General features: G+C 47.1%; 1 protein-coding gene across 1 annotated transcript; it reads right to left on the bottom strand.

Annotated features, from left to right (window-relative positions):
- Window positions 1–9505: 9505 nt before the first annotated feature.
- On the bottom strand, window positions 9506–10432 carry LOC104907571 (uncharacterized). The gene has a single exon (XM_010696513.2). It carries the CDS (start codon window positions 10430–10432, stop codon window positions 9506–9508), a length of 927 nt encoding a protein of 308 aa, XP_010694815.2.
- Window positions 10433–13194: the final 2762 nt, after the last annotated feature.

The raw sequence follows: 13194 nt of genomic DNA on the forward strand, positions 1-13194 counted from the left end.
CTATAGATGGCAATCCAATCCGAATCCGTCCCCAGTCTGCTCCAATCCGAAAGAAAAAATCCAAGTTGACTCTGAGAAAAAATTAATCCGACTACGTTTAAAAAGTCCGACTTCGAGTCGGAGGAGGGTCTGAGTCGGATCTCATAAAATAATCCGACTCCGACTTTGAGTTAATCAATCCTTTTTTCTTATTTATGTTAATGTTTTAGTTTATCTATCTTTTTTTTAGGAAAACAAAGTTTACTTTTTGTGCTATGTTGTTGAGTTTTAAGGATGCTATGTTGATTTTTAAAGCTACTGAATTCCGCTGCTATGTTGTTGATTTTTATGAAGATGAAATTGTTTGAATTAATTGATTTATAGTTAGGAAGGGATGAAGATGGATTAGTTTGGCTAAATTGATTAGTTGATCTTTAAGGCAGTACTATATAGGATTTGGGTCAACTCTAATGTGTTTATCAATTAGTTTGAATTAATTGATTTATATTTATGTATTTTTATATTTTGGGATTTATGACATTAAATGTTGAACAATGTTTTGAATTGTTATGTTTTTTAAATATTGAAACTAAGTTTATTTACTTAGTCACGGTGCCCCTGATTTGGAAATTCTGGATCCGTGGGTGTTTCTGTCTAGAAATTAAGGTTAATGGTCAATGCTGAGCAGGTCACTAATCCAAGACTTATGAATCCTGAGCTGGTTATCTGTTCACCGGAATCCTGCAAAACATGTTAGACTACCCCGGGGGTTGTTCCGGGATCGCCCCTCCGACGCTCAAGTCAGTTGATGATTGAGGTAGAGAGAGAGAGTCTAGAGTGAGAAGCTCTGGTTATTTAGGTAAGAATTCAATACCTTTGCCTTGATGGGACAAGGGGTATTTATAGCAGTGGGAATCCCTAGGCAGGGACCTTTTTGATGGGATAGGCCCCCTAGGGATTGTTGAAGTAGCCTTTTTTTTGGAAACGATCTATGTGGACCCCTTGAGAGTCCAATAGGCTGATGGCCATGTCAAGGTAAGTGGGACCCACGATGCTGATGTGGCGGTGCCAGCTGGCGTAGGACTCTTAGCTGGGTTTAAAGGCCCCAAACTTTTAACCCCACGATAGGAAAGGGAGGAAGGATCGTCCGACCGGGTGATGCCCATTCGTGGAGTATTTATCCACGTCATGTCCCTAATCTCACGGCCGACCACGTTGTGAGGGAACTCCCTTTGACCGAGGGAGGTACCAGGGGATCTGGTCGGATGTGCGCCGACCAGCTCCATGACGGTCGACCGGGTCCTGGCCTATTGTAGATTGATCGAACAGATGTCCCTCTTGGGTACCTGGTCGGCGAGGAGGAAGGGGGCTTCAGGAGGGCCGATCGGGTACCTCCTCGCACTTACGTCCCCTTAATTGAGCGAGAGATGGATGGGGCGTGCTCGGACAAGGAGCTGGAAGGTCCTAGAGTGACCAACCGATGGTCTCTCCGGGGTACCCGGTCGGCGAGGAAGAAGGGATCCCCAGGAAAGCCGACCGGGTACCTCCTTGTATTTACTTTCATGTTGACTAAGGGGAGGCTGAGTGAGGGAACCTGCTATGACGAGGAGTCAAGGAACCCCAGAGGAGCCGACCAAGTGCCTTGTTGCCGGGCGCTGCTTGGTTAGGGGCTAACAAGCCCTGGGGAGGCCGACCAGATGTCCCCTAGCACTTAGTTTATTTTGACTAAGTGAAGGATGAGGAGACCTACTCGAATGAGGAGCTAAGGAGCCCCAGAATGACCGACCAGGTTCCTTATTGTCGGGCGCTGCTCGGACAGGGGCTAACAAGCCCTGGGGAGGCCGACCAGATGTCGCCTAGCACTTAGTTTATTTTGACTAAATGAAGGATGAGGAGACCTGCTCGGACGAGGAGCTAAGGAGCCCCAGAATGACTGACCAGGTTCCTTATTGTCGGGCGCTGCTCGGACAGGGGCTAACAAGCCCTGGAGTGGCCGACCAGATGTCTCCTAGCACATAGTTTATTTTGGCTAAGTGAAGGATGAATGAGGAGACAAGAGGCTCCTATCTCGTCCGACCGTGTAGTCAGGATATCTTGGGGAGATGCACTAGCAATCTGGTCCGAACAGGTGGCACCGAGCGGGGTACCTCAATTGAACCTGCCACATGGCACTTATGGCAGCTAGGTGGTTGAGCTGGATGGAGTTTTCAAAAGTTTTGACGTTTGAACTTCCGTGGGCCGCCATTTCAAGACAGGAGCGACACCATTTGGGTCGTTTGGCAACGAAGGGACGCGTCCCGAGGCGTGCCTATATATTCGTACGGAGAGGAGAGAGAAGGATCATTTGTTCATTTCTCAAATTTATATTCTCTCTCTAAAAAGCTCTCGCTTCTCTCTACACTTTCCAGCAATTTCTCTAGTTTCGATCGTCCGACCAGGTTCGCTTTTGCTCTTTTAGCTTTTTTGTTTTTTCTTTTCAATAACCTCGGCCGACTCCCTTGTCCATAAATAATGGGAGACTCGTCCGAGTCGGTGACAACTCCGATCTCGCCTCCTTACAAATTGTCCGAGGAGGTGAAGGGGATGGGAATAACTCTGGTGTCCACCTTGATAAGCTGCCCGGACCCCTTGGTCGTTCCAGACGCGGTTCTACTTCCGGGCCCCTCATCGTCAGCGGAAGAGGAGGTCGAGGGCACTATTTCCTTCCCTTGGTAAGTGTCCCTTGCATTTCCTTCATCTAAGAGTTACTTAGACAAGTATATTGTTGATGGTGTAGTGAGGGCAACCATGTCGGGTGATGAAGAAGAGACGTCGACTTCTGACCGACCGGAGTATCCAGACCTGGATCCGAAGGGGAGTCCAGGTTCCAAGTTTCCTTTGCCCTCCTTGATGAAAGCTTTCCATGACGATCCGAGGGGGCAAGCTACCCGTTTCCAAATAAGAGATCCCTACATGTTGGTCCGACGGAGGCCTTTCATACGGTGCTGAATCCTCCTACAGGCTGCACCGCAGTTTACTATAAGTCGATGGAGATGGGGCTTCGCTTCCTTTTAACTCAATTTGTGAAAGACCTGCTCAACGCTTACAATCTCACCATAAGCCAGATATCTCCGAACTCCTGGGGAAGCATTATAGCGGTTCAGACAGTTTGTGCCATGTTAAGTGTCCGACCAAATCTTACCCTATGGAGGCATATGTTCAAGTTGGTTGAGATGATGGCAGGTGAAAACGGCCTGGGTTGGTGGTACTTCCAAATCCGCCAAGGGTATAAGGCGGTGCTCGACCTGCCTTCTTCATATAAAGGGTTTAGGAGGGAATTTGCCTCGTCTTCTTTGGAGGTGATTGGGGGGTTCCTACCGTCCGACCGGACGTGGAGCCGAACTTCGAGCTGAACTTTAGGGTTCCGGAGTTATATATCTAATGAGGAGGCGGTTGCAGCTTGTTATATGCAAACCGAATCCAAGCTGTTTTAAGGGGGAGAGATCTATGTAGCCAGCAATTGGCTACCGAGCTGTCGTCTATTTAGGAATGAGCATCTCTTATCGGCAGTGGGATTGAGTTAGACATTTCCCAAGGGTAATTGGCCGAGGGGGTTGCTTTCTTCTTTGTATCTTGTGATTTTTCGTGAAGCTAACATATATTATGCTTGCAGCTTCTTCCTTAGCATATTTACTCGAATCAGAACCGGAGATGGCCGGCAAGTTGAACAACGCTGCCATGAGAGCCGCTCGGCTGAGAGCCGAACTGAAGGAAAAGTCTTTGGGCATCCCCCCTCCACCAAGGTCAGTTTTTTAACTTGGTAATTTCACTGTGATTCTGATATCCGACTAACCTTTGTGAGACATTTCAGGACCCTTTGAAGCCCAAGGCTTCAAAGAAGAGAAAAGAGAGAGCGGCCGAGAAGGTCGCTCAAACAGAAAAGGCGGTCGCCAAAGCCCATGCTGAACGGGCGAAAAAGACCAAGTTGGTGGAGGTCAACAGTCCGCGAGCTGAGGGGTTCGCTAATCAATCTGAGGGGACCGCCATCTCTCTCCACTCATCCGACTTCCGGCCAATTGGGAGTCCACAATACACTCCAGCCTCTCCTCCGCGCAAGCCGCCCGATGACCTAGAGAAGGTGAGTTTGGCTTTGGCAAAGCCCTTGTCCGAGCTGGATTCCCACGGGTTGGACACCCATTGGACCAATGCAGTGGACTACTTGTTCAGCCCTGCCGATCAAGACTATATCAATAGTACGAGTGGAGGTCGGGAGACGGATGAGCTGTTTCGCTGCTAGGTCGAGGTAAGCCGTTGTTTTTCTTTTTGAACTGATTGTTGTAACTTGTTCCTCAAACTTATTTGCCCCTTCTTTTGCTTTTCAGTTTTCCGCTCGGTTGGCCAACGTGGCCAAGAACAGGGTTCATCTGGCCGAGGAAGTAGGGTTCCTCGAGGCCAAAAGGAAGAAACATTTTAGCGATCTTCATGCGGCCAAAGAAGGGCAAAGGAAGGCTGAGGCTGATCTGGCCCACATCGAGCGATGTATTAAGCGCGATCAAGAGGATTTTCAAGCCGAGAGGGACAAGTGTGCAGTGGAGAAGACTAGCTTGATTGCCGCGAAAGAAAAGGCGGAGCTAGACAAGTTGGGGGCCGAGGCGCAGACCGCGGAGGCTCAGAAGAGGGTTGTTGAGCTGATAGCTCGGCTGGCTGAGGTGGAGAAGCTCCCAAAGACTGAGGCCGAGTTGTTCACTGCTTGAAGAGAGTCTGAGGCCTACGAAACCTTCGCCAACCAGGTCGGTTCAGCCGCCCAAAAGATGGGGGAGGATGATGCCCTGGGCAGGATAAAGAAGGCGCTGGTCGGGTCCCATCCTTCCTTCTCTTGGGATGAGGCAATGGCTAGCTATAAGGCTTTGGCCGATGCTGAGGACCAGGCCCTTTTAGCTGAGCTGAACATTGCCCTTTCTGAGGACGAGTCGGACGAGGTCGAGGAAGGGGATACGCAACCTGAGGTGGCGAGATCCGAGGAGCTCACTGGGAGCACCAACGAACAGGCCGAGCCCCCTGCCGCTTAGATTCTCCTCCTTGTACTTTGTTTTTGTTTTGCTAGCCATTGGTAGTACCACGCCTTATTTTGTAATCAACTCTTTATGCAACGAAATATATTTTAACTTTGATTCACTTCAGTGTTTGTTATTTGCAATCTATCATGTTGTTTGTCCAACTTTATTTTTATCACTTGAGCAAGTTTGTTTTTATTTTACGGGACTGGTTAAGTCATGCTTTGAACATTCAAACGAGTTGACTGTTTAAGTCTTGGCTGACTGGTAAAGTCTTCATATATCTGACCTTAAAGTTGGTCCGAGCAATTACATGCCATATATTTGGCTAGTCAATAAATTGTACATATATGCCCCAATTGCAAATGACAAACACTAGACATAGAATTTTTTGAGGTTGTCTGCATTCCATTGTCGAGCAAGTGGAATTCCTTCGGGATTCTCCAGTCGAAATGTGTTGGGCTTGATGACTTCAATGACTTTGTAAGGGTCATCCCAGTTTGCTCCCAACTTTCCTTTAAGGTGCGAGAGCCCTGTTGCCTCGACCTTCCTTACTACCCAGTCGTCGAGCTAGATGGGCCTTGTCTTTGCTCGACGGTTGAATTGCCGAGTCACTCTTTGCTTGTAACGAATTGATCGTAACAAGGCGTTGCCCCTTGTTTCTGGTAGTAGGTCAAGGTTGATGGGCTTTTCTTCCTCATTTTTCTCGAAGTCATAGAAAGTCATCCGAGGTGAGGGGATGCCGACCTCTACTGGGAGGGCTGCTTTGCTGCCGTATACCAGACCAAACGGGGTGTGACCAGTGGCTTCTTTAGTGATTGTTCGTGCCGACCAGAGTACCCCAGGCAGATCATCCACCCAATCTCCTTTCGCCGCGTCTAAGGATTTCTTGAGTCCTTTGAGCACTATCTTGTTGGCAGATTCAGCTTGGCCATTAGTTTCACTAGTAGAATAATTGTTTATTGCTGCGGTGGTATTGCTGCGATTTTACCCATACGCAGCAATATATCACGTAAAAAGAAAAGATAAAATATAAAATAAAAATATTGCTGCAGTTTCGACCTAAAACCGCAGCAATATGGTATCAACTGAAAAAAAATTTAAAAAAATTGAATATTTGACCAGATATATTGCTGCGGTTTTTGTCAAGAACCGCAGCAATATATTAAAATATTTTTTTTAATATATTGTTGCGGTTCTTACAACCACCGCAACAATATTATTAAAAAGTATGAAAAAAAATTAGGGTTTTGCACTCATTCAAGGGGCAAGGCTTATAAGCCTCCTCAAGCCTGCCTCTCTTCATTTCCTTCTCTCTCCTCAAGCACGCCTCTCTCACCAGTCATTATTTCTCTCTCCTCAAACTCGCCTCTCAACACTCATTCTCTCTCTTCCAGTCTCTCTCGTCTAGTCTCGCCTCTCTCATCTCCTCTCTCATCTCTTCTCTACCCTCTTCTTGTCTCTCGCTTCTCTCATATCCTCGTCAAAAGCCACGAATAGCCTCTGACCACGAAGAGTGTCGCCATCGACAACGAACTCCTCGACAACAAATTCATCAACGGTAAAAGATCGAAAGGTCGAAGCAATCAAACGACGGGGAAGCATCTGACCACGAAGAGTTTTATTTTTTTCTTCTTTTGTAATTATCATGTATGATGTTTAGATGGTCTTACAATTTTTTTCTGTTTTTTTTTTTCATTTTTTTAGTCGAATACAACAGATCTAGGCGACGAACACTTTAGCGAATTTTTTTATTTCCCTATTTTTCGTTTTCTTTTCCGTTTTTTAGATTTGAAATTTTTTTTTCACGTAATTTTATTTTTGCCGAATCTTGGCTTTCCGGTTTTTTGTTTGGTCAGGGGTGATTGATATGAAAGGAGTTGTTTTTCGTTTTTTTTTTTTGGTTTGTAGATTCATGTTTTAGGATTTCGAAATCCAGTAGTTCTTTTTTTGTTTCTGGTTGAATATGTTTGTAGATTTATGTTTTAGGATTTTTTTTTTATTTTCAGTTTTTTATTTTATTTAATATATATATATATATTTTTTATACATTGTGTTGCTTTAGTCGTGTTCATATGTTGTGTTCATCTTTACTGTGAACTGGAGAAATTTGAATTTGTTGTATTTTATATATTTTTAGCATTTTTATTTTTCAAATTTGATGACAAAATGCAAAAAAAAAAAAAAATTTGCCAATATTAATACATATTGCTGTGGTTTTCACTAAAAACCGCAGCATTATGTCGATTTTTTTTTATTTATTATAGCATATTGCTCTGGTTTTCCCTCAGAAACCACAACAATATGCTTTACAAATTTGATATAAATTAAATATATTGCTGCGGTTTTACCCAGAAACCACAGCAATATGTTCAAATATTGCTGCGGTTTAAAACCGCGTCAATATATTAATTACCTATTGGTGCCCTCTTAATTGCTGCGCGGCCAAAACCGCCGCAATCGGCCACATTATGACCATGACAATAAGCATTTATTCTACTACTGTTTGTGGCCGGGAGACTGCCGAGAAACTAGTTTGTATGCCAAAGCGAGCACAGTATTCTCGAGCAGGTTCGCTGTTGATACTAGGGCTCTGGGCACCCCAAATTTGGTGATGATGTTCTTCCATATGAATGCTTGTACCTGCCGATCAGTAATGGTGGCAAGCAGCTCGGCTTCTGTCCACTTGGTGAAATAATCTATGGCCACTATCAGGAACTTGCGCTGACCAGAGGCTGGGGGAAAGGGACCGAGTAGGTCCATGCCCCACTTATCGAATGGAAGGACTGCTTATATTGAAGTGAGGGGAGTGGCTGGGGATCTCGGGATGTCCGAGTGGATCTGGCAGTAAGGGCACTTCTTCACTAAATCATGGGCATTTGCTTTGAGGGTTGGCCAGTAATATCCCGCCCTTAGGGCTTTTCCAGCTATGGTTCTTCCGCCTTGATGACTACCACACGCCCCTTGGTGTATCTCCCGTAGGATGTAATTTCCCTCTTCCGGAGTTACACACTTCAAGAGTGGATGAGTGTAGGATTTCTTGTAAAGGTGCTCATCATGCCATAGGAACCACCCTGCTCGATGCTTGATTCCCTCGGCTTCCTTGGTACCCTCTGGGAGCACCCCATCTCTCAAATATCTGACCACCTCATCCATGCAGGTAGATGTCCGATCCAGGGACAGCTGCTCTTTAGTGTTTATGCTGGGCTGGTAGAGCACCTCCCACATTATTGTTTGAGGGGCAGACCCCTCTGCGGAGATGACCATGCGTGTTAGTGCGTCAGCTTGTTGGTTTTTCGACCGGGGTATGTGGCTGATGTGAAAGTGAGCAAGCTTCTTGACGAACTCTTGGGTCTTGGCCAGGTACATCCGCATATTGTCCTCCTTCGCTTCATACTCGCCTGGGACCTGACCCACTATGAGTTGTGAGTCATATCGGGCTTCAACTGCTGTAGCCCCAGCCAAAATGCATAGTTGGAGCCCTAAGATAAGAGCCTCGTACTCAGCTTCATTATTGGACCCAAGGAACTCGAACTTGATAGTGTACTCCATCTTTTCCCCGACCACGGGTTTGAGCACCTGCCCTGCTCTGCACCCTAATTTAGTGGAGGAATCGTCCACAAACAATTCTCACTCCTCTTTTTGGCCGACCAGGGGACGAGTAGTGCATTCAGTTATGAAATCGGCTAAGGCTTGGGGTTTTATTGCCCTTCTGGCCTCATATTCCAAGCCAAAGTATGCGAGTTAGTCGGCCCAGTCTATCATCCGACTGGAGTGGTTTCTGCTCTCAATGACTTTTCGGAGGGGTTGTCCGGTTAGGACTTTAATCTGATGTGCCTGAAAGTAAGGTTTGAGTTTTCGACTAGCCATAACGAGGGCGAAGACTATATTCTCCACTTCGCTGTATTTTGCTTCAGCCCCTCGGAAGGCATGGCTAATGAAGTAGATCGGATGTTGAGTTCTTTCTCTTTCGGCCACCAACATTGCACTGAGCGCGTACTCTGAAACTGCCAAGTATATAAACAACGTTTACCCCAGCAAGGGGGACATAAGCTTTGGGAGAGTTGCGAGATGTTGTTTGAGGGTGGTGAAGGCCTGTTCGGCTTCTTCGTCCCATGTGAACTCTTTTCTTTTGAGAGCCTTGAAGAAGAACAAGCTCTTATCTGCCGACCGGGACAAGAAACGCCCAAGTGCAGCTAGACAGCCGGTGAGGCGTTGCACTTCTCGAACATTCCGAGGGGATTTCATTTTGAGCACGGCTTTAAATTTTATCGGGGTTAGCCTCGATGCCTCTCTCATCCACCAGAAAGCCGAGGTAATTTCCCCCTTTTACCTTAAAAACATATTTTTTCGGGTTGAGCATCATGCGGTATTTCCTTAGCATGCTCAGCGTCTCCTTGAGGTCAGATGGGTAATTAGAGTGGGCCTTTTTGACTAACATGTCGTCAACATACACTTCGATGTTTCGACCCAACTGATCACTAAAGATTTTATTAACAGTTCGCTGGTAAGTGGCTCCCGCATTTTTCAAGCCGAACGACATCATGCATCTTGTAACAATAAACCCCTTGAGGGGTGGTGAAAGCGGTATGGACTCGGTCGTGTTCTGCCATAGGTATCTGATGGTACCCTGCATTGGCGTCCATGAAGCTCAAGAGGGCGTGGCCGGCTGTAGAATCGACTAGCCTATCAATTTTGGGGAGAGGGTGGTTGTCTTTTGGACAGGCCTTGTTCAGGTCTGTAAAGTCCACGCACATGTGCCAAGCCCCACTCGGGTTCTTGACCACATCTTGATATTCCCTGAGCACCTCCATAACTTGTGCTCTAGTTTGAGGGTCCAGGGCCTTGCCTACCCTTACGGTCCGACCGGGCTCCCCGCCGATCACGACCTCTTCATCTTCCTCGGCTGGCTGAGGTCTTTCGTACTGTTTGGGGTTTTCAGCGATGTACACCCCGATGCCTTTTGTCGGACCATCTTCTCTTTTTCTTTTCTTTGAGTCCTTTTGGGCGTCGATATCGGCTTTACTCTTCAGGCTAATCAAATAGCATTCTCTTCCGGCTTGCTGATCCCCCTGTATCTTCCCAACTTTTCTGTCATCCATTTCGAATTGCATAAGCAGTTGGTAGGTGGAGATAGCAGCCTTTGTTCTGTTCAGGGTGGGTCTCCCCATTATTATGTTGTACGGTAAAGGGATGTCGACCACCAGGAAGTCAATTGGTAGGCTTCTTCCCTTGCCTTTTTCAGCCATCCGAGTGGGTAACTTTATAGAGCCGACCGGATGAACAGAGTTTTCCCCGAAGCCTATGAGTGGTTGATCGAGGAGGGTGACATCTTTTTGGCTGTATTTCAGCTTCTTCAGACATTCCAGCGTGATAATATCTGCCAACGACCCACTGTCGACCAATACTCGCTTGACCATGGAGTTGGCCACTTTGAGTTTGATGACCAGGGGGTCATCGTGGGGAATGCTTACCGACCGGCTGGACTCCCCGAAAGTCATGATGGGGGAGTCCGACCGATTTTGCTGAACGTCCAGCATTTGGTGTTTGAGGTTTTGGAGGTGAGCTTTTCTGGCTCGGCCGGTTAGGCCTCCTTAGGCAAAGCCACCCCGCAATGACTCCAATGAATCCTTTAGTATCTCCACTGTTGGACTGACCGACCTTCTGATTCCCCTTTTCTTCACTAGTGTGCTTGAGGTAGCGGTTTAGCTTACCCTGGTCAGCCAGGTTATCCAACCCCTTCTTCAATTCTCTGCAGTCTTTTGTGGTGAGACCACATTCTCGGTGGTATTCACACCACGGGCTTTTATCTCGTCGGTAGGCGGATGTTCGGATAGGGAGAGGATGGGGAAGCATGGACTTGTTTTTGATGTCCAAGTAAATTTCGCGCCGATTCTTGTTGAAACGGGGGTCGTTTCCGTGATCAGTAAAACGGTCCGACCGGCCGCCCGTTTTTTGTTGCTTGGGTTGATCCCTGTGGTTGCCCTCTTCTTTTCTCTTCTTGCCCCCATCATCCGACTGGCGGCAAATATCTGCCGCTTGAATAAACCTCTGAGCTTTTGTCATAGCCTCGGAAAAGGTTTTGACTTCGCTCTCGGCCAATGTCCACATGAGCCGACCGAGCTGTAGCCCAGACATGAGGGTGGCAAAGGCCACCGCATCTTGCAGATCAGACACCTTCAGAGATTCCTCATTAAATCTTTTTATGTAGTCGGCTAGACTCTCGTTTTTTTCTTGTTTGACCCCCATAAGATGGAGGCTCGTTTTCTTTTGCCTTTTCCCCGCCACGAACTGATGGGTAAACATATCTTCGAGTACCGCGAAACCGGTGATGATTTCGGCAGGTAGCTCCTAAAACCAGTTCAGCGCGAGTCTCTTCAGCGTGGTGGGGAAGAATCGGCACCACGTGGCCTCACAGCTGGTATGCACATTCATTTGGGCCTTGTAGGTGGCCATATGATCCTTCGGGTTGGTTAGACCCACAAATTGCTCGATCTGGGGCGTTTTGATCTTTCCTTGGGTGGGGGTTTCTACGATCTCCCGGCTGAACGGGGTCATAAATTTCAGGCTGCCATTGCCTAATCGCAGGGGTTTGGAGTCTGCCGAATCACCCTGCCCCTCCCGCTGAGTTGCTTTTTGGTCTAGGAGCTGGCGAGCATCGTACCCCTGATTGCGGCGTTTCTCGTTAAGGAAATGCCTGGCATCTTCCGGCTTGCGCCTAGGATCCCCCCTCGGTGACTTAGAAATGTGAGTCTCCTCTCGTCGGAGAGCTGACTCGCGGCGAGCTGACCTCTCCTTAGGTGGAGGGCGCTCATCTTGCTTAAATTGCTCCCTCGAAAACCGACTAGGCTTCTTGGTTTCAGACCGTTGCCGGTTAGGCTGGCCGCGAGGGGAGAGAGGATCGTGCTCTTCCCTCTGGGAGCGCCCCAGGCCGTGATCCCGAGGCTGAGGAGCATTACCTAGGTGGTTTGGGATCTGCCCCTACTGGAGGGTGGTCAACATCTCCATGAGGCTCTGCTACAAGGTGTGCTGCAACTAAGCGGCTATGAGTGCTATGTCAGTCGTGAATAGTGGTTGGGGGTTAGCGGGTTGTATCTCCCGAGAGGGGGATAACCGATTCCCTTGGGACAACTCCTTGTTAGGGTCCATAGTTTGAACTATGGAAGATCGACGAGTGGCGGATAGTGTTCGGGCTGACCTCCTATGGGGTGAAGGCGATGGTTCGCTCTCATACCTCTGAGGTTGAGCGGAGGGTTTGTTGCGGGTGTTTTTTGATGGTGCCATTGTTGAACGGTGCTGGGTAGATTCTGTTGAGTAGCAAGTGAACTTTACTGAGTGGTGGTGAAGTAACTTTTTGTACAATCCCCACAGACGGCGCCAAACTGTTTCTGTCTAGAAATTAAGGTTAATGGTCAGTGCTGAGCAGGTCACTAATCCAAGACTTATGAATCCTGAGCTGGTTATCAGTTCACCGGAATCCTGCAAAACACGTTAGACTACCCCCGGGGATTGTTCCGGGATCACTCCTCCGACGCTCAAGTCAGTTGATGATTGAGGTAGAGAGAGTCTAGATTGAGAAGCTCTGGTTAGTTAGGTAAGAATTCAATACTTTTGCCTTGATGGGACAAGGGGCATATATAGCAGTGGGAATTCCTAGGCAGGGACCTTTTTGATGGGATGGGCCTCCTAGGGATTGTTGAAGTAGCCTTTTCTGGAAACGATATCTGTGAAACCCTTGACAGTCTAATAGGCTGATGGCCATGTCAAGGTAAGTGGGACCCACGATGCTGATGTGGCGGTGCCAGCTGGCGTAGGACTCTTGAGCTGGGTTTAAGGGGGCCAAACAGTGGGATTTCAACTTTTAATTAAATTAGTATAGATGTGAAGTGAGAAGTTGATAGGAACTACTTGTTGTCTTATGTGTATTAATTGTTATACTAATTTCTCAGATGTTGTTAATTTCAAATATTGGGTGCCATTGATAAATTTGTTTTTAAAATATAGATTCTAATGAGAATGATACCGTAGTAAATTTGTTTTCTAAAAAATAAATTCTAATGAGAATGATAGCATAGGCCGTAGAAGGTACAACAAATGTTGAATATATATATAAAGGGTCCTCATTTATCATACCGTCCCGGGCCTAAAAATTGTCAGGTCCGAAATTAATGAATGAAGAATA

This window comes from Beta vulgaris, chromosome 4, assembly GCF_026745355.1.
Source record: "Beta vulgaris subsp. vulgaris cultivar EL10 chromosome 4, EL10.2, whole genome shotgun sequence".
In the NCBI taxonomy this organism is placed as follows: domain Eukaryota; kingdom Viridiplantae; phylum Streptophyta; class Magnoliopsida; order Caryophyllales; family Amaranthaceae; genus Beta; species Beta vulgaris.